General features: G+C 51.9%; 1 protein-coding gene across 2 annotated transcripts in view; it reads left to right on the top strand.

Moving 5' to 3' along the window:
- Positions 1 to 20,748, top strand: part of BCL7A (BAF chromatin remodeling complex subunit BCL7A) — a 40,331-nt gene extending 19,583 nt beyond the window's left edge. Inside the window, exons 4-6 of one of the 2 annotated variants that reach the window (XM_016924434.4) lie at positions 2,618 to 2,785; positions 13,529 to 13,650; positions 17,798 to 20,748. In XM_016924434.4, the coding sequence (XP_016779923.3) occupies positions 2,618 to 2,785; positions 13,529 to 13,650; positions 17,798 to 17,869 (362 nt within the window). In that variant the 3' untranslated portion in view covers positions 17,870 to 20,748. Of the gene's footprint in view, positions 1 to 2,617; positions 2,786 to 13,528; positions 13,714 to 17,797 lie in introns of both variants that reach the window. The other variant, XM_009426452.5, reaches the window with a different exon arrangement.
- Positions 20,749 to 21,014: the final 266 nt, after the last annotated feature.

Here is a 21,014-nt window from a genome sequence, read left to right on the forward strand (position 1 = left end):
GCCTTTCCAACGGGTTGTGGGGAGGATTCCACGAGGTGTCCATAAATGCTTCTGCCCAGTGCCTGGCACGGTGGCAGGTGCCCAGGTCTGTTAGGGTGTCTCTGTCTCTTTCTCATGTTTACAAAAGTGGCCGTCGCCCTGGGTGCAGCATGGCCCCCAGAAAGGCTGCTTTGGTTTTGAAACCTCCACTTGGGTCTCTGCTGTTTAAAATGACTCTCCTAGGTTGGGCACAGTGGTTCAGGCCTATGATCTCAGTACTTTGGGAGGCCAAGACAGGAGGATCACTTGAGCCCAGGGGTCCAAGACAGCCTGGGCAACATAGTGAGACCCCATCTCTACAAAAAACTTAAAAATTAGCCAGATGCAGTGGCACATGCCTGTGGCCCCAGCTACTCAGGAGGCAGAGGCAGGAGGATGGCTTGAGCCTAGGAGTTCGAGGCTGCAGTGAGCTATGATTGTGCTGCTGTACTCCAGCCTGGGCAACAGAGCAAGACCCTGTCTCTAAAAATAAAAAATACATAAATGGCTGGGCATGGTGGCTCACTCCTGTAATCCCAGCACTTTGGGAGGTTGAAGCGGGCAGATCACCTGAGGTCAGGAGTTCAAGAGCAAGCCTGGCTAACATGGTGAAACCCCGTCTCTACTAAAAAATAATAAAAACAAAAGTTAACTGGGCATGGTGGTGCATGCCTGTAATCCCAGCTACCTGGGAGGCTGAGGCATGAGAATCGCTTGAACCAGGAGGTGGAGATTATAGTGAGCCGAGATCGCGCCACTGCACTCCAGCCTGGGTGACAGACTCCATCTCAAAAAAATAAATAGAGTGACTCTGTGCCTGAGAAGGGGGTGCAGGACAAGGGGAGGTGCAGCCCGGGCCCCAGCTCTGCCCCCAGCCCAACTGTAAATGCCATTGCCCAATTACCCCTTCTCTTTCTTCTTTGTATTGTGAAGGGTTTTGTTGTCAAGAACAGTAGAGAGAGGAATACAATCCCCCTGTACACTCCACCTTGATTTTCATGAACACGGTGCCATATTTGTCTCATCTATTTTTTCAATGTGTTAGATTTTTGTAATTAAAATATAATTCACATATAAAAAATACACAGCTAGTGGCCAGGTGTGATGGCTCACACCTGTAATCCCAGCACTTTGGTAGGCTGAGGTGGGCAGATCACCTGAGGCCAAGAGTTCGAGACCAGCCTGGCCAACATGGAGAAACCTGTCTCTACTAAAAAATACAAAACTCAGCCAGGTATGGTGGCAGGCGCCTGTAATCTACTTGGGAGGCTGAGGCAGGAGTATTGCTTGAACCCGGGAGGTGGAGGTTGCAGTGAGCCCAGATCGCGCCATTGCACTCCAATTTGGGCGACAGAGCAAGACTCCATCTCAAAAAAAAAAAAAAGTGTAAAAGTTCAGGGAGTCCTGACAGTGGCCGGCAGCCTGCACTGAAGTATTTTCTGGTAAATTTCCCTGCCTCATGACATTCAAGTCTGCACCTAAACGTCATAGCATGCATTGCTAAAAATATGACGTTTCTACATACCCACTGTCCCATGATCACTTCTAACTAAATTAACAACAGTTCCTTAATAGCTTTTAAAACCCAGACCATATTCAAATTCCCCAATTGTTCCAAAGTGTTACAGCTGGCACGTTTGAAACAGGATCCAAATCATTTCCATACATCATATTTAGTCGAGTCTCCTAGCTTGCTTTATTCTAAAGTCATCTCCCCTCCCCCAACTTTTTTTTTTTTTAAATATGATACTGACTTTAAGGGAGTGGACCACGTGTCCCGTGGAATGTGCCACCTCCCGCTGTCTCTCTCTCCCTTTTATTTCCTATCAAGTGGAACTCAGCTCCAGGCTGGATGCAGTCAGACAGAACGCCTTGGCAATCCCGCCTCACGGACCATGCCGTGTCTTCTGTATCGCTTCCCTGCCAGACACACAAGACGTCTGGTTTCTACACCCAGAATGAGGCCTCAAATGTCCCCCCAGGATTTTAAATATGTTAGGCCACCATCCCCAGCTGGCTGCCTCTAGACGCAGGGTACAGTTGGCTCAGTGTGGGGAAGGTCAGGCCAGTGCTGGAATTCTTTGCCTCTCTGGACACATGGGACGGCTGTGGTGCTTGGGTGGGTGGGTGGGGGTCGGGGGGCGGGAATGAGCTCAGGGGTCCCAGGAGGAGGCGTATCCAGTATCCAGACCCCTACCACACGGCCGGGTGCAGTGGCTCACGCCTGTAATCCCACCACTTTGGGAGGCCGAGGCAGGCGGATTACCTGAGGTCAGGAGTTCGAGACGGGTCTGGCCAACATGGTGAAACCCCATCTCTACTAAAAATACAAAATTAGCTGGGCGTGGTGGCAAGTACCTGTAATCCCAGCTACTCGGGAGGTGGAGGCAGTGAGCCAAGATTGCACCACGGTCCTCTAGCCTGGTTGACAGAGCGAGATCCGTCTCAAAAAAAAAAAAAAAACGGTAACCAGACCCCTCCCCGGGAGAGCTGCCATGGGGTTCCGGGCATTGAGGCACAGGGATGCCGAGCCCTCTGACCTACCCATCCTTGGCAGCTATGGGATTTCATCCTGTGGTTCTGTTCCCACCCCCCACAGACGATAACAGCAACCAGAGCTCCATCGCAGATGCCTCCCCCATCAAACAGGAGAACAGCAGCAACTCCAGCCCCGCTCCAGAGCCCAACTCGGCTGTGCCCAGCGATGGCACCGAGGCCAAGGTGGATGAGGCCCAGGCTGATGGGAAGGAGCACCCAGGAGCTGAAGGTATGTGGCCTCTGGAGGTGGGGCTCTGACGGCCTCCCTGTAACCGGCCTTCAGGCAGTCTGTGGCTAGGTGTTCGAGGAGGCCCTGTCATGTGCCAGCCCCAGCAAGGAGACAGTAAAGAGAGGTGACACCTGGAGTACATGGTCTCGTAGGGGAATTAAAAAAATCAGACAGGCCAGGTGCAGTGGCTCATGCCTGTAATCCCTGCACTTTAGGAGGCCAAGGTGTGAGGACTGCTTGAGCCTAGGAGTTCAAGACCAGCCTGGGCAACATAGCAAGACCTCATCTCTACCAAAAAAAAAAAAAAATAGCCAGGTGTGGTGGCACACACCTGTGATCCAGCTACTTAGGAGGCCGAGGTCGGAAGATCACTTGAGCACAGGAGGTCAAGACTGCTACAGTGAGCCGTGATCATGCCTCTGCACTCCAGCCTGGGTGACAATAAGACCCTGTCTCAAAAATAAGTAAATAAATAAAAATCAAACAATTGGCCAGGCATGGTGGCTCACACCTATAATCCTAATACTTTGGGAGGCTGAAGCAGGAGGATCACTTGAGGCCAAGAGTTTGAGACCAGCCTGGACAGCATAGCAAGACCCTGTCTCTACAAAAAAATGCCTTAAGATGAGCTGGGCATGGTGGCATGTGCCTGTGGTCCCAGCTACTCAAGAGGCTGAGGCGGGAGTATCCCTTGAGCTCAGGAGTGGGAGGCTGCAGTGAGCCATGATCACACAACTGAACTCCAGCCTGGGTGACAGAGTGAGACCCTGGCTCAAAATATAATTATATTAATACATTTTAAGTATATTTAAAAATCAGACAACCTAGTATTAGGAAGATAAGTGTGGCAGAGAATTATAAAGTAGGAAAGGGGTGGGGGGGTCTTGCTGAATGACCTGGAGAGTTGCAATTTTAAATGGGGTGGTTGGGGCGGCCTTTGAATAAGACGAGGCTCAAACTGGGCGACTGAGCAAGCCATGTGGGGATCTGGGAGGAGAGCAGTGTGGGCAGAGGTAAGAGTGAGTGAGGAGCTGGAAAATAAGATGGGCACCAGGCGTGGTGGCTCACGCCTGTAATCCCAGCACTTTGGGAGGCCGAGGCAGGCGGATCACTTGAGGTCAGGAGTTCAAGACCAGCCTGGCCAACACGGTGAAACCCTGTCTCTACTAAAAATACAAAAATTAGCAGAGTGTGGTGGCATGTGCCTGTAATTCCAGCTAGTCAGGAGGCTGAGGCAAGAGAATCACTTGAACCCAGGAGGCGGAGGTTGCAGTGAGCCGAAATTGTGCCATTGCACTCCAGTCTGGGCGATAGAGAAAGACTCTGTCTCAGAAAAATTTTAAAAAGTTAATAATAATACGGGGTCAGACAGCAGGCAGCGCCTCAGGTGTGGGGGGCTCGTAAGGCCACTGCCTGGCCTGGGTTTTCATGGTAAGACGGCAGCCACTGGGGGCTTGGGTGACATGATCTGAAGGATTAAGAACAGATGATAGGGTGATTGTGTGAGAGTGTGTGTGTGATTGTGTGAATGTGTACACAAATATTTGTGTGTGTTTATTTTGAGTCTCTACAGAAAAATTAAAAGAATGGCATAATACTGTCCTGTATATCCACCTGCTGCACTTGGCAATTGTTGGCTTTTGGGTTTCTTTTGCTTTGTATTTTTTCTGGGACCATTTGAAAGTAAGTTATAGATCTCAGGACATTTCATCCCTAAACATGTCAGCACGTGTCTTTTAAAAATAAAGACATTCTGGGCTGGGCACAGTAGCTTATGCTTATAATCTCAGCACTTTGGGAGGCCGAGGCAGGAGGATCTTTTGAGCCCAGGAGTTCAAGACCACCCTAGGCAAGAAGACGAAACCCCGTCTCTACAAAAAATATAAAAATGAGCCCGGCATGGTGGCATGCGCCTGTAGTCCCAGGAGGATCGACTGAACCTGAGAGGTCAAGGCTGCAGTGAGCCATGATTGCACCACTCCAGCCTGGGTAACAGGGTGAGACCTTGCTGCTAAAAAAAAAAAAAAAAAAAAAGGCATTCTCTTACAGATTTACAAATACCGTTACTGCATCTAAGAAAATGAGCAGCATTCCGGATGGTCTAACATGGAGGTATATTTTGAAGGTGAGGGGAGAGCCTGTGTTGGGCAGTACATAGGGGTGAGTGCGGACCTGAGGGTGACTCTGGGCACCTGGAGGGACAGCAGTGGCTGAGCGGGTCTGGGGAGGGCAGGCCAGGTCGGGAGCACCTTGCACACCCATGAGGAGCTGGCGAGCATGGAATGTGGAATGGCAAATGTGACCAGCCTGCAGCTAGGGCCACCCCAGGGCTCAGGGCGTGTGTGTCCTGGGAGCAGCCAGTGTGGTTCCAGGAGAAAGGCTGTCCCCTGCTGCAGAGCTGATCCACACCCCTGTGCAAGGAGGCTCTGGGCTGGCGCCAGGGCCCCAGTCATAGCTGCACTCTGCTTCCTGCACCCCAAGAACCCATAGGTCAGCAGGGGAGACAGACACTGGAACGAAGGACTCATTGGCAGAGATGCAGACAGACTCTATCCAGCCCGTGGTGTGAGAATCTGGCTATACAGAACCCTGCAGTATCATTTTTAAAATTTGAATGTGATGTCAAAATTTAAAAATTGAGCTTGAAACAGGATTGATTTCTAGCTTCTTTTGAAGAATCAGCTTTGACAATACCGGGCCTGCTTTTCCCTGGGGCAGTTACCAGCTGAAGCAGAAGAGACCCTTCCCTATTGTCTCTAAACCAAGGCCAAAGCGTGCTTGCCTTGTGTTACCTCATGGCCACTGTTGTTTTTCTTATTGTAGATTTTAAAAGGAAAATTAAGATATTTCTTGGGTTTTTGTTTTTTTTTTTTCCAGACGGAGTCTTGCTCTGTCGCCCAGGCTGGAGTGCAATGACGTGATCTCGGCTCACTGCAACCTCCGCCTCCCAGGTTCAAGTGATTCTCCTGCCTCAGACTCATGAGTAGCTGGGATTACAGGCGTGCACCACCACGCCTGGCTAATTTTTGTATTTTTAGTAGAGATGGGGTTTCACCATGTTGGCCAGGCTGGTCTCAATCTCCTGACCTCGTGATCCACCCACCTCGGCCTCCTAAAGTGCTGGGATTACAGGTGTGAACCACCACGCCCGGACTATTTCTTGGTTTTTGTTTGTTTGTTTGAAATGGGGTCTTGGCCGGGCGCAGTGGCTCATGCCTGTAATCCCCGCACTTTGGGAGGCTGAGGCGGGCGGATCACGAGGTCAGGAGATTGAGACCATCCTGGCTAACATGGTGAAACCCCGTCTCTACTAAAAATACAAAAAAATTATCCGGGCATGGTATTGGGCGCCTGTAGTCCTGGCTACTCGGGAGGCTGAGGCAGGAGAATGGTGTGAACTCGGGAGGCGGAGCTTGTGTTGAGCCGAGATCGCACCACTGCACTCCAGCCTGGGCGACAGAGCGAGAATCCGTCTCAAAATAAAAAAAGAAAAAAAGAAATGGGATCTCACTGTTGCCCAGGCTGGAGTGCAGTGGTACAATCTCAGCTCACTGCAGCCTTGAACTGCTGGGCTCAGGTGATCCTCCTGCCTCAGTCTCCCAAGTAACTGGGACTACAGACATGCACCACCATGCCCTGGTAATGTTTATAGTTTTTTGTACAGACGGGGTGTTGCTATGTTGCCCAGGCTGGTCTTGAACTTCTAGGCTCCAGTGATCCTCCCACTTTGGCCTCCCAAAGTGCTGAGATTACAGATGTGAACCACCACACCCAGCCAAGATGTTTCTTGAAGCTATTTCTCTATCAGAAGTGGAGGTGGAAAAGTGGAAAAGAAAAAGGCTGGAGAAGGCTTTTTTTTTTTTTTTTTTTTGAGACGGAGTTTCGCTCTTGTTGCCCAGGCTGGAGTGCAATGGTGCAACCTTGGTTCACCACAACCTCCACCTCCCGTGTTCAAGCGATTCTCCTGCCTCAGCCTCCAGAGTAGCTGGGATTACAGGCATGCACCCCCACACCCGGCTAACTTTTTATTTTTAGTAGCGACAGGGTTTCTCCATGTTGGTCAGGCTGGTCTTGAACTCCCAACCTCAGGTGATCCGCCTGCCTTGGCCTCCCAAAGTGCTGGGATTATAGGCGTGAGCCACTGCGCCTAGGCTGAGAAAGCTATTTTTTTAAGAAAACTGGGAAAGTACATATTTGAAGAGAGTATTTCTTAACATTTTATTTGTGAAGCTTATCTATGTCTGAATCAAACAGCCCACTTGACTCATTTGTGGTATTGCCTGGCCCCTCATGGGGCTTTTGAGTTCATAGTCACTGCTGTGATGGACACAGTTAAAAAGGGATTGGAGGGGCCTCCAGGAAGGCTTCTTGGAGGAGTTGCTGTCTTGACCTGGTATTAGAAAGGAGGCAGGCTGGCCGGGTGCAGTGGCTCATGGCTGTAATCCTAGCACTTTGGGAGGTCGAGGTGGGTGAATCGCTTGAGCTCAGGAGCTCGAGACCAGCCTGAGCAACATGGTGAAACCCTGTCTTTACAAAAAATTTTAAAATTAGCTGGATGTGGTAGTACATGCCTGTGGTCCCAGCTACTTGGGAGGCTGAGGCGAAGATCACTTGAGCCCAGGAGTTTGAGACCAGCCTGGGCAACATGGTGAAATCCCATCTCTACAAAAAATACAAAAATTAGGCTGGGCACAGTGGGTCACACCTGTAATCCCAGCACTTTGGGAGGCTGAGGTGGGCGGATCACCTGAGGTCAGGAGTTCGAGACCAGCCTGCCCAGCATGGCAAAACACTGTTTCTACTAAAAATACAAAAAATTAGCTGGGTGTGGTGGCGAGCACCTGTAATCCCAGCTACTCGGGAGGCTGAGGCAGGAGAATTGCTTGAACCCAGGAGGCGGAGGTTTTAGTGAGCCGAGATCATGCCACTGCACTCCAGCCTGGGCAATGAGAGTGAAACGTGTAAAAAAAAAAAAAAAAAAAAATATATATATATATATATATATACACACACACACACAAAATACATAAAACTATAGGCATGTGCCTGTAGTCCCAGCTGCTCAGGATACTAAGTTAGGAAGATTGCTTGAGCCTGGGAGGTGGAGGTTGCAGTGAGCATGATCGTCCCACTGCACTCCAGCCTGGATGACAGAGCATGACCCTGTCTTAAAAAAAAAAAAAAAAAGAGAGAAGAAAAAGAAGAAGAAAGTAAGAAAGTGTGGTGTGGCAGGACCACAGAGCTCAAAATAGGGAGTGTTGGGAAAGAAAGCTGGAAATAACAGGAATTGGGAAGGCCTCCCTCGCTCAATGGGATAAGCAATTGGCTCTTCAAATATGCTGGAGAGGCCGGGCGTGGTGGCTCATACCTGTATTCCCAGCACTTTGGGAGGCCGAGGCAGGTGGATCACCTGAGGTCAGGAGTTTGAGACCAGCCTGGCCAAAATAGTGAAACCCCATCTCTACTAAAAATACAAAAAATAGCCCGGTGTGGTGGTGCATACTTGTAATGCCAGTTTCTTGGGAGGCTGAGACAGGAGACTAGCTTGAACCCAGGAGGCAGAGATTGCAGGTTCATGCCATTCTCCATATCAACTATAATACTTCCCGTTCAAGTCTGTGACTGTGCCATAATTTATTTGAACAGTCCCTTAGTGATGGTCACTTAGGTGTTTCCGTCTTTTGTTTTGCACATGCAGTCCTGCAGGGGGTCTGGTACCCTCATCTCTCTTCACCTTTGCCCAGGTGCAGGTGGCTCTGCAGGCTGCGTCCCTGGAAGTGGAACCGTTTAGTCAGAGGCTGCATATGCACTCAGAATGTCACAGGTTCTGCCTGGCTTTTCCCCCAAGAAGTCATGGGTAGGATGACACCACTAGCACAGGGGTTCTCAGCCTCAGCACCCCTGGCATTTGGAGACGGATCATTCTTTTTTTTTTTTTTTTGAGACGGAGTCTCGCTGTGTCACCCAGGGCGGAGTGCAGTGATGCAATCTGGGCTCATTGCAACCTCTCTGCCTCCCGAGTTCAACTGATTCTTCTGCCTCAGCCTCACGAGTAGCTGGGACTACAGGCGTGCATTTGCCATCACACCTGGTTCATTTTTGTATTTTTAGCAGAGACAGGGTTTCACCATGTTGGCCAGGCTGGTCTCAAACTCCTGACCTCAGGTGATCCGCCAGCCTCAGCCTCCCAAAGTGTTGGGATTACAGGTGTGAGCCACCACATCCAGTCTTGGATCCTTCTTTATTGTGGGGGGGCCATCCTGTGCATTGTGGGACATTGAGCAGCATCCCTGGCCTCCACCAAAATGTTTCCAGTTGTTAACCAATGTCCCCAGGATAGGGGCAGGGGTAAAATCACCCCCTGCTGAGAGCCAGTGCCCTAGCGGCTTTGCCATAGCCTTCACTGCGTACAGTATGTGTCGTCCCCTCTCATCTCCCCTCATGGCCCCCGTGATCCCAGCATGCCCCACCAGGCTTCCCTGGAAGGTGGTTCTGCAGGTAGAAGGCAGAGGGGGTGAGATGGGGGCTGTGGTCACATACAGGTGGACACTCACCAGCTGTGTGGGCCTGGGCAGGAATATCACCTCCACACACCCTCCTACTTCCTTGTTTGTAAAATGGGACGACCAGCTGCTCGGGAGGCTAAGGTGGGAGGATCACTTGAGCCTGGGAGGTGGAGGCTGCAGTGAGCCATGATCGTGCCACTGCACTCCAGCTTGGGCGACAGAGCGAGACCCTGTCTCAACAGAAAATAAAATGGGATAAACAGAAGCTGCCTCCCTCGCCGGGAGCAAAGGGGGCGAGAACGCCAGCAAAGTGCTCGGCCTGGAGCTGGGGCTTAGGAGGAGGGTCTGGGAGGTGCAGGGTTGCCTTGTCTACCCTTCTGTCGGGGGAGCGATTGCGGGGACCCCAACGACGGACATGGGCTTCGTGTGCAGCCGCGTTCCTGCTTCTTTCCCGTCCTGGTTTCTTTCCGGCTGTGGCCTTGTTTCTCCCATGTTGGGGGTGTGTGTCTCCTTTGCTCTAGAAGCCCGATTTGAGCTCCGCAGCAGGAATTATGTTTTGAGTTAGTGTGTCCAGTTGGTTGCTACTTTCTCGCCACTACCACCAGATGCTAAATTGGTGGGACGCAGGTGGGACCTACACCAGGGTCCTCTCTGGCCACCCCAGGCCCCTGGGCCTGCACGGCTGCCCTGCACTGCTCAGCCAGGATCCACCTGCCTGCTGCCCGAGCTGCCCGTGGGAAGGGCACAAGGACAGACCTGTGTGGCCTTCCCAGGTGGGTGCGTGCTGTCTGCCGGGACGGGGCAGGTCGGCCACCAGCTGTTGACCTTGCTTTGAACTTGTTTACTGCTATGTGAGTTCAGGGAATGACATAATTCCTGTCCAAGCTCCCTGGACTAAATTTAGGCCCCAGGAAAATAATTTTCCCTGGGTGAGTTCCAGCACTGCAGCGCCCAGAGAATCGGCTGCTGCCCTGAGCTCCTGAATGCTCTGTGGGTTCCAAGGCCAGTTCCCACCAAGCTCTAGGGCCTGGCTCTCAGGAGAGGCCTCTGCCGGGCACCTCTCTGCCCAGCATGGGTCAGTGTGAGTCTCTGGGTGACTGGCCACCTTCATGATTTCTAAGCCTACATCTGGGGCACCCACCTCCCCCACCACTCTGCAGAGCCTGCTGTGCCCGGCAGAAAAGGAGCTGTGGTCAGATCCAAAGCCGCAGATGGGCAACTTTTCTAGTAAAAACTTTAAATGTTTATGTTAAAGCAAACATGTATTATGAAATAGAGTATAACAATAACATGATTTCTCTCTCTCTCTCTTTTTTTTTTTTTTTTTTTTTTTTTGAGACAAAGTCTCACTGTCACCCAGGCTGGATTGCAGTGGTGCTATTTTCCGCTCACTGCAACCTCTGCCTCCTGGGGTCAAGCGATTCTCCTGCCTCAGCCATCCGAGTAGCTGAGATTACAGGCACCTGCCATCACACCCAGCTACTTTTTATATTTTTAGTAGAGACGGGGTTTCACCATGTTGGCCAGGCTGGTCTTGAACTCTTGACCTCAAGTGATCTGCCTGCCTTGGTCTCCCAAAGTGCTGGGATTACAGGTGTGAGCCACCACGCCTGGCCTGGCCTGGCCCCTCTCTTTTAAAATAAATAAATAAATAAACTAGAGATGAGATTTCACTATATTTCCCAGGCTGTTCACAAACTCCTGAGCTCAAGCGATCTTCCCACCTTGGCCTTCCAAAGTGTTGGGAGTACAGGTGTGAGCAACTACACCTGGCTGATTTTTCTTTTTATTGAGATGAAATTCACATAAAATTAACCAGGTTAAGTGAATAATTCACTGACAGTACACTCACAAGGTTGTGCAACCACCACTTCTATCTGGTTCCAAAACATTTTAATCACCCCAGAAAGAAACCTTGCACCCAGCCGCAATCATTCTCCACTTCTCCCTTCCCCAGCAACACTGGGTCCCTGCCCAGGGCAACCACGAAACTTTCTGTCTCCATGGGTTTGCCTATTCTGGACTTTTCATATAAATGGAATCATATACTCTGTGGCCTTTTGTGTCTGACTTCTCACTCAGCATAATGTTTTCTTTCTTTTTGTTGTTGTTGTTGTTTTGTTTTTTGTTTTGTTTTGTTTTGGAGACAGAGTCTCACTCTGTCACCCAGGCTGGAGTGCAGTGGCATGATCTTGTCTCACTGGAACCTCCGCCTCCTGGGTTTATGGGATTCTCCTGCCTCAGCCTCCCAAGTAGCTGGGATTACAGGCGCGCAACACCACGCCTGGCTTATTTTTGTATTTTTTTTTTAGTAGCGGGGAGGGTTTGCCATGTTGGCCAGACTGGTCTCAAACTCCTGACCTCAGCTGATCCACCCACCTTAGCCTCCCAAAGTGCTGGGATTACAGGCGTGAGCCACCGTGCCCAGCCTGTTGTTGTCGTTTTTTGAGACAGTCTTACTCTGTCGCCCAGGCTGGAGTGCAGTGGCGTGATCTCGGCTCCCAATCCAGGAGGTGGTCCCGGGTTCAAACGATTCTCCTGCCTCAGCCTCCGAGTAACTGGGATTACAGGCATGCACCACCACGCCTGGCTAATTTTTGTATTTTTAGTAGAGACGGGGTTTCACCATGTTGGCCAGGCTGGTCTTGAACTCCTGACTTCAAGTGATCCGCCTGCCTTGGCCTCCCAAAGTGGTGGGATTATAGGTGTGAGCCGCCGCGCCCGGCCAGGGCTCCTAGTCTGAGGAGTAACAGTGTCAACCCTGCTCAGACTCCCTGGGAAGGAGGGTCTTGCTGTCCCGTTCCCCCGCCCTCTGTGTCCCAGCCTGTCCCAGGCCCTGCACTATCTTCTTCTTCTTCCCATCTTGCCTGCTTGCTTTTAAACTTAAGCGTGGGTTATTTTCCCCTTTGTTATTCCTCTGCCTCAGAAACCCCAGCAGGGAAGTCTTGGTCGCACAGGCATTCTCTAGGATTCGTTTCGTGTGTGCTTTTTAACATCAGGGTACCATGGTGTCCGGGCCTCGGGTAGGATTTTTGCTGCCCCTTCACGAGTGTCTGGCTCTGTGCCCAGTAAGCTTTAGGAAAAACCGCTGCCGCCACTGCCTCCTCCCAAGCTGCACCCACCCCCCCGCCCCATCCAGCCTGCACCTTCCTTCTGCTAAAGAAAACTTGGGGTGGAGCAGCAGGAAGACAGGCATGAGAAATCACCCAAATAACTGGGTTCATTCTACTGGCGATTCCTTGATGGAATGGTGTGCGGCCATCTTGTAAGCTGTGATATTTAAAGAACCTTTAAAGACATGAAGAATTCCTCCGAAATACCATATGACCCCCATTTGGGAAGAGGAGAAAATTTGTACGCATGGAGGGAGGGAAAACTGGAAAGACGGGAATTAATCCTCTAAAACATTAGTGGGGTGGTCCCTGGGTGGTGACAGGTGATTTTTAACTTTATTTTTTCTGTACTTTTCTGTTTCCTGCAATGGTCAGTCATTGCTCTAGCAATCGGAAAAATACCCTTATTATTGTTATTATTTTGAGACGGAGTTTCGCTCTGTCACCCAAGCTTTAGTGCAGTGGCGCGATCTCGGCTCACTGCAACCTCCGCCTCCCGGGTTCACGCCATCCTCCTGCCTCAGCCTCCCGAGTAGCTGGGACTACAGGCGCCCGCCGGCACCACGCCCGGCTAATTTTTTGTATTTTTAGTAGAGACGGGGTTTCACCGTGTTAGCCAGGATGGTCTCGATCTCCTGACCTCGTGATCCGCCCGCCTCGGCCTCCCAAAGTGCTGGGATTACAGGCCTGAGCCACCGTGCCCGGCCAAATACCCATATTATTAAGAGAAATGTTTAGAAAAGGTTAGGACGAAGCCACCTTGGCTGCGGGAGAGAGGAATTGACAGCCATGATTGTTGGTGCGCACTGCGGCCGCCAGGGGGTGCTGGGTGCACGCAGCACAGAGACTGCAGCCTCCTCCAGTCGCCTCCCAGGCCCTCAGCAGTTAAGTGTGCAGGAGAGGGTTGCAGACGCCAGGGTCCGTGTGTGACCTGGCTGCTGGAAACAGCGCCACTGAAAAATCAACAGGAGACTCCCCAGCCCTCCAGCCCCCCAGCTCATTGTAGCCTTCAAAGACCACTGGCCCCAAAACTACCCGATTCAAGGTATTTTTAGTATTTGGCCCCACCGGCCCCGCCTCTCACGTGTCTGAAAACAGCTCCTGTCGTCTTGCTTTTCCCTCAGATGCTTCTGATGAGCAGAATTCACAGTCCTCGATGGAACATTCGATGAACAGCTCAGAGAAAGTAGATCGGCAGCCGTCTGGAGACTCGGGTCTGGCCGCAGAGACGTCTGCAATCTCTCAGGTACCTCGCTCGAGGTCTCAGAGGGGCAGCCAGATCGGCCGGGAGCCCATTGGGTTGTCGGGGGTACGTTGAAAGGTGTTTCGTCATTGTGTTTTGTTGTTTTGTCGTTGGACCATTGGAACTGTCATTTGTCCATTGGGCTATGTCCATGAACACAGTCCTGGGCTCTGCCTTGGGCTCTGGGGCCGAGGGATAATGAGACTTGTGGCCTCTGCCCTCAAGGAGCCTCTGGGTCGGAGGAGGATGAAGGGACCTTGAACCCAGCCTCGGCTGCTGCGTTTTGTCTGTTCAGGTTCACACAAGCATTGCCTCATCTCAGTGATCCCCAGATCGGTGAGCTTTAGAGCTGGGAAGACAAGACTTCAGAAACCTAAGTGGTGGGGCCTCCGACGGAGCGGTGCTGCTGGCCCCACTTGCACTGCATGGGCCCCTCTCCAGGGCATCACTCTGTGTTGGAATCTGGTCTGAATGAGTCAGCACAGGTGCAGTGGGGCCCGGTGGTTAGGAGCAAACCTCCCAGAGTCGGGCCGAAGTTTGAATCCCAGCTCCCAAAATGGGATCACGGAACTGTCTTAGGGCCACCGTGAGGATTCGATGGGAGAACTTGGGGAGCAGACACAAGATGCAGAGGTGTCATTGGCCATGACCACTATTAGGATTTTTCACTGTAAATCCTCTAGACTTTTTTTCCTTCGAGACAGAGTCTCACTTTGTCACCCAGGCTGGAGTGCAGTGGCATGATCCCGGCTCAATCCAACCTCCACCTCCTGGATTCAAGCAATTCTCCTGCCTCAGCCTCCCAAGTAGGTGGGATTACAGGTGCCTACCACTCTGCCCGGCTGATTTTTGTATTTTTAGTAGAGATGGGTTTCACCATGTTGGCCAGGCTGGTCTCAAATTCCTGACCTCAAATGATCCACTCCCTCAGCCTCTCAACGTGCTGGGATTACAGGCGTGAGCCACTGCGCCTGGCAACTTCAAAATCTTTAAACCCTTTGATTGGCAGGTCCCTTTCCAGAAACTCACCCCGTGGAACCCCCTCCACATGCCCTAGCTCTAAGGGACTGCTTAGGGAAATCTGGGGTCTTGTCTGAGACAGACTAGGGCACAGCCGTCTAGAAGAGCATGGTTGTGCCTTCCAGGTTCTGATAAACATTCTTGCGGCGTGCAGTGAGAAAAGCAAGCTGCAGATCCGCAGGCGTAGCATGAGCCCATCTGGTTAAAAACAGTAGAAACCAAAGCCTGGTGATTTATATTAAGACCAAAGTTGTCGGCTGGGATCTCCGGGCCTCTTAATCTCAGAGAAGAAAAGCTCAGCTTGAAACTTTGATCCATACCCTGAGAGTATCCAATGCTCCCCCGCAGTACCTGGAAATGCCAGGAGTCCCCCATTCTCACATCGCCCCCACTACCCCACACTCTTGCTTCCAGGAGACCCAGACCTAAAATTGGGCCTCTTCCACCATTTTCACAGGCACACGACACACATATTGTCCACAGAGCTGGGTGTGTGAGTGACATGGAGGATGTACTCCAGTGAAGCAGACAGCCTGACATTTCAAGCAATACGTTTTTGACCGGGTGCAGTGGCTCACATTTGTAAGCCCAGCACTTTGGGAGGCTGAGGCAGGTGGATCACTTGAGGCCAGGAGTTCGAGACCAGCCTGGGCAACATAGCAAGACCCTGTCTCTCCAAAAAAAAGAAAAAGAAAATTAGCCAGGCATGGTGGTGCGTGCCTATAGTCCCAGCTACTCTGGAGGCTGAGGCGGGAGGATTGCTTGAGCCTGAGAGTTCAAGGCTGCAGTGGGCTATGATCCTACCATTGCCCTCCAGCCTGGGTGACAGAGCAAGACCCTGTCTCAAAAAAATAAATACAGAAAAAAGGAGAGAGAGGACAGAAAGGCAGCCTTCCTGACTCCCTGCGATCCCTGCTCCCAGGGCCCCCAGAAGGGGCTCACGTCACTGTCTCTGCAAGTCCATCGCATGTCCTACTCGAGGCCTCTCCTCTGCAACATTTATCCCTGAGAACCCACCATGGACCAGGGTCTATACCTAATCCCTGCCTGCCACGGCGGGGCTGACAATGGGCTCAGGATAAGCAGACACAAGTAGGTCACAGAGTCCCACTAAGTGCCGTGAGAGAGTGAAACAGGGTGACGTGAAGAAGCAGAACAGGCCATGGGTAGAGGGTGCTTGGCTGGCGTCAGCAGGGAGGGGCTGGCTGTGAGCCGGACATGAAGGGGGCCCAGGCTGGGATGGTGAGCTCTCCAGGCAGGGGCAGACCAAGATGCAGAGACCTCAAGACAGGAGCCAGCTTGAAGAACGAAAGAGAGGCCAGGGTGGCCGGGGAGGCCAGAACCTGGTGGGTGAGGAAGAGAATGGTCTGATGAGGGAAGAAGTGGGCCAGGCTTGTCACTAGGGCCTTCTTGGTCCTGGTGAGGAGCTGGGTTTGTTCAGAAGTCAGTAGGAAAGTTGTGGAATGCTTTGTATTTGTAAGTTGTGGTTTCTATTGGAGGAAGGTTGCTGGGGCCATCCTGTTGGCCACAAGCAGGCTGCTCCATCAGCCAGGCCAGAGGCCGGGTTGGAGGGGGGGTGCGGGCGGAGAGGTGGCTTCAGGGGGTGTCCAGGCCTGGGTCTTTCTCCCAGGCTGATGGGGAGCACCAGTTAGGATGGCTGCGGTCAGGAGTTTGGTCTCGGGTGACAGGTTAGGTTTGAGAGGCCCAAGACAATTGTGTGATGGATGAGTGAGTGTTAAACCTTTTCTGGGGTCCTGGGTTTCATGGGAATTCAGTGACAACTACAGACCCTTTCCCCCAGAATAACACACACACATATGTGTATAACCAGCAAATGCTGAGAGTCCAGCCCAGACCAGGCACTGTGCCCAGCCCTGCAGGAGCAGGAGTCTACATGGCAGAGTGGGTCTGGGCCTCTGGGAGATGGCCTAGAACTTGCAGAGATTGCCAGGCATCATGGCTCACGCCTGTAATCCAAGCAGTTTGGGAGGCTGAGGCAGGAGGATCCCTTGAGCCCAGGAGTTCAAGACCAGCCTGGGCAGCATAGCAAGACCCCATCTCTACAAAAAACTTAAAACAAAAAAATCATCCGGGCATGGTGGCACATGCATATAGTCCCAGCTACTCAGGAGGCTGAGGCAGGGGGACCCTTTGAGACCAGGAAGTCGAGGCTGCAGTGAGCTATGATGACCACTACACCCCAGCCTGAGCAGCAAAGCAAGACTCTGTCTCTAAAAAAAATTATAAAAAGAACTTGGAAAAGCTGGTGCGGTGGCTCACGCCTGTAATCCCAGCACTCTGGGAAGGTGAGGCGGGCAGATCACCTGAGGTCAGGAGTTTGAGACCAGCCTGGCCAACATGGTGAAACATGGAGACATGGTGAAACCCTGTCTCTACCAAAAATACAAAAAATTAGCCAGGCATGGTGGTGTGCACCTGTAATCCCAGCACTCTGGGAGGCCGAGGTGGGCAGATAACCTGAGGTCAGGAGTTTGAGACCAGCCTGGCCCACATGGTGAAACCCCGTCTCTACTAAAAATACAAAAATTAGCCGGGCATGGTGGCGCGTGCCTGTAATCACAGCTACTTGGGAGGCTGAGGCAGGAGAATCACTTGAACCCAGGAGGCAGAGGTTGCAGTGAGCCAAGATTGCCCCACTGCACTCCAGCCTGGCAACAGAGCGAGACTCCATCTCAACAACAAAAACAAGAACTTGGAAAGGTGAACTTGAAACAATAATCACAAGTAATCACCCTAGCAATGAATCACAGATGGGAAGATTGATAACAGCAACTCCTGGTCCAGTCTGAATGAGTGGGGAGAGCCTAGGGTCCAAGGCAGCAGTGCAGGAAATGCTCCCAAGTTACCAGCCATTGGCATGTGATAGGGCCAGGCAGGGGCCAGGGGACACCGCGCTCCGTAGCTCCAGGAAGAGTTCGGGTGTGAGGGTCTCCATAGGTCCTCAAACTCTCTGGAGTCCACGCTTGGGCCTCAGGTCTGGAACTGCTGGTCTGAACCACAAAGCCGCCCCCCCCTCGGTTCCTTCCTTGGCTGACCTTCGGCCTCACGCCCGGCCTAACTTGCTCTCCTGGCCCATTAACCTGTGTTCCCCTTTTCTTCTCTCCCCAAGGATTTGGAAGGAGTGCCACCCTCTAAAAAGATGAAACTGGAGGCCTCTCAACAAAACTCTGAAGAGATGTAGACGATGCTTTAAAGCCTCCGATCCATGTTCCATGGAAGGTACATCAGCAATTAATTCTAGAGCAACTTTGCCCCAGCGATTCCTCTTGGGTGCGAACAGAACTACTAACGTTTCAAGTTTACCAAGTGCAAATCCAAGAAGACCCAGAACGGCGTCACTTCTCAGACACTGAAGAACTCTGCTGTGAAGCAAAACACTCAAACCTTTAAGGGACTGTCCTTGGGGAGGCAGGCGGGGCTGACGGCTCAGGAGTGTCTGCACACTGTCTCGGAAGCCAGGATTCCATTTGTGTTGCTGCTGTATTTTTTCCCCCACTTCTCTATGTAACGATATAAGCTATCGGAGGGTGGTACCGATCAGGAACGCTTTTTGGCAGGGCTTTCCACTGTTCAACTGATTCCTTCCGCTTTCTTTTTTTGTGCCTTGTGCCCTTGAGGTGACCTCTGGCATGTATCCTGGTGGTTCTTACATCCCCCTCTGCAAAGTGCCCTCTTGGTTTGGTTCGGGCGGCGGCTGCCACCCTACTCACCGCTCTCCTCCCTGCCCCAGGACTTCATCGGAGCAGGCAGGGTGGAGCGAAGTAGCTCCTTAGCCTACCTGGTTTGCAGGTGCAGGGGGACCTTAGGCACGCCCCAAGCACCAGGCACCAGGGCCCAAGGACGCGCAGGTGTTGGGGCACAGTCCCCAAGGGCTCGGCCCCTTGGATCAGGCTGGGTACTCGCTGTGCTCCCCTCCTTGGGGCGTTTAGGACTGGGCGTCTCCAAGCCCACCGTGGCCCAGATGGACGTGCAAAGCCCTTGGAATTTTCTGGCACTTCCTCTCTATTGCCCCCCCCACCACCACCACCCCCATCACTGCTTTCTCCCAGACCTCCGAATACGAAATGGCTTCTCTGGCTGACTGCAAGGCTGTCTCCTTAAGGCACTGAGTGGGCCGGGGAGGCTGGGAGCCGGCGGCAGGATTAGCTGGTGCTGAACTTTCTCTCATAGGACGTCGCTTGGATTTCAAATCCACGGTCACCTGCTGCCCTTTGCCTCCCCGGACACCCCAGCCTGTGCCCCGGAGAGGCAGGATCGCAGTGGTCAGAATCCACGTGCTTTCCTATTCAAAGGCTGTTCTGACTCTGAGCCAACAGCTGGACCGTGTCTCCTACCCAGAACATGCCGTCTATCCCCACCGGGGAGCAGGCCTTGATGGCCGGGCCTCGAAGGCCACAAACAAGGCGTCGAGGAATTGGAAAGATTTGCACACCCTCCAGAAAGGAGAGACGCAATCTCCCCTCCCTCCCATCCCCCACCTGCGCTGGAACAGCTTCCTCTCACTGAACGGAGACGCCCCCTTGGACGAACTGCCTAATCATTTGGTTCTGAGGCCTGGTTTGCTCTTAATTAATATATGAACTCCTCAGACCTTAAACCTTTTCCTAAGCTTTCTTTACTGCACTGGAGTTCTGACTCCCTTTGAGTTGTGTATTACTGGGGGTGGGGTGGGGTCACGGGTTTTGTTGTTTTTGGGGGCTAATTGGTGCATATTCAGGTACCACCTTTGACGTGTGGCTCTTTCTCCTGACCATCATGGGAAGTGTCTGCTGGATTCCATTTTCTAAGAGTTTCTGAGGGTGAGGCTCTTATTTTTTTTTTAAGGGATCCTGTCTATTTCCTGCACTTCGAGAAGAATCAAAATGTTCCTGAATTTCAAATACCTCATGCAAAATGTCTCCTGAAATAAGGGAAAAAAAAAAAACACAACTTTGAAAATCTTAATGTTGAAGTTAGCAATGCCGAAAGGTTTCTGTCTTAAAAAAAAAATCCTTGTACTTATCAATTTTGCCCCTTAGGCAGTCAGTTTTGTTGAGAACTGTGTCCTGCGTCCTGGCGCAGAACCTACCTGATGCGGTTCCTCTCCACGCATCTCGAGGCGGCGTTACCTCCAGATCCTGTAGAGTTAGAGTCACATTTTTCTTTGCAGCGAAACTCCATCTTGGTGAGAGATGAATTTGGATATTTATTTCCTTCTCTTTTTTTGGGAAACGAGAGGCTACAACCAAGACAGCTGAAGGAGAATGAAACACACACATCCACAGAAACAGAGAGGCGTAGGTGGCCCTGCCGTTGACCGCAGCCTCTCTGGACAGGCAAGGGGAGTTGGCGCAGGTGAGGACTCAGACGACGTCCACCGTCCCAAGGCTGTCACTAGTATTTCTCTGAAGTGCCTGAAGGTAGGAATGGGCCGGCGATTGGGACCAGCTGGGCCCCGCCACGGCCACGCCAGGCAAAGCGCCAGCAGCCCTGCACTCCACGCTGGCCAAGAAGGCCTTCCACGCAGAATGACGAGACTGCAAAAATCCGATGTGCTTCCTTCCCTGGCGCAGTCGCTCCTCGAGCCGCTGCCCCCCACCCACCCTGCACCCCTCGCCCTCCCCCCACCACAGAATCTAAGACCTTTCAGCTTCGAGCCAGGGGGTGGGGGATCCCGAGCAAAAGCCTTCCGTGGACATCAGGCCCCGTGGCCTCAAGGGCTCCCAGGGCAAACCTAATTCCCCCCAAAACGTGAAGTCGGGGAAGCTGCGGCTACACATTCCACAAAGTGCTGGCACTTATACCCACAACCCGGAAGGCTGTGGACCGATTCCTCTAGGGTGGTGACCTCCCATTAGCAAACGGTGTCATGGTTTGGAATGTTCATTATCGCCAAGAACCTGGTTAGAGGCATAAAGACCTTTTTTCACCGTTACCTAATTTTTTTCCCCTTTCAAGAATTTTTTTTTTTTGGTGTGTTGTACAGCAGTATAATTTTTCACTTATTTATTCCATCAGTAGATATGGTTTGTACAATGTACAATGGTTTCATTTCAGAAAATAAAAATTTCAAATCATGAATACCTTGTGGTTTTGTCGCATTTTAAGTAAAGTCAGATCGATGGTGACGGTGTCCCTCTCCAGCTGCTCCGGCCTCTCTTGCGTGGCCGTGTGGCCCTGATTCTACAAGACACACAAGTTCCTTGCACACAGGAGCTGTTGCCTTCCATAGTCATAAGAGCTGCCATTATTAAGCACCAGCTGGATGCCAGGCAAGCCACTAGTTGCTCCTTTCTGTGGGCAGGTATTGTTGGCCACCTTGTGCAGGTGAGAAAACAGCAGGACAG

Source organism: Pan troglodytes, chromosome 10, assembly GCF_028858775.2.
Source record: "Pan troglodytes isolate AG18354 chromosome 10, NHGRI_mPanTro3-v2.0_pri, whole genome shotgun sequence".
In the NCBI taxonomy this organism is placed as follows: Eukaryota; Metazoa; Chordata; class Mammalia; order Primates; family Hominidae; genus Pan; species Pan troglodytes.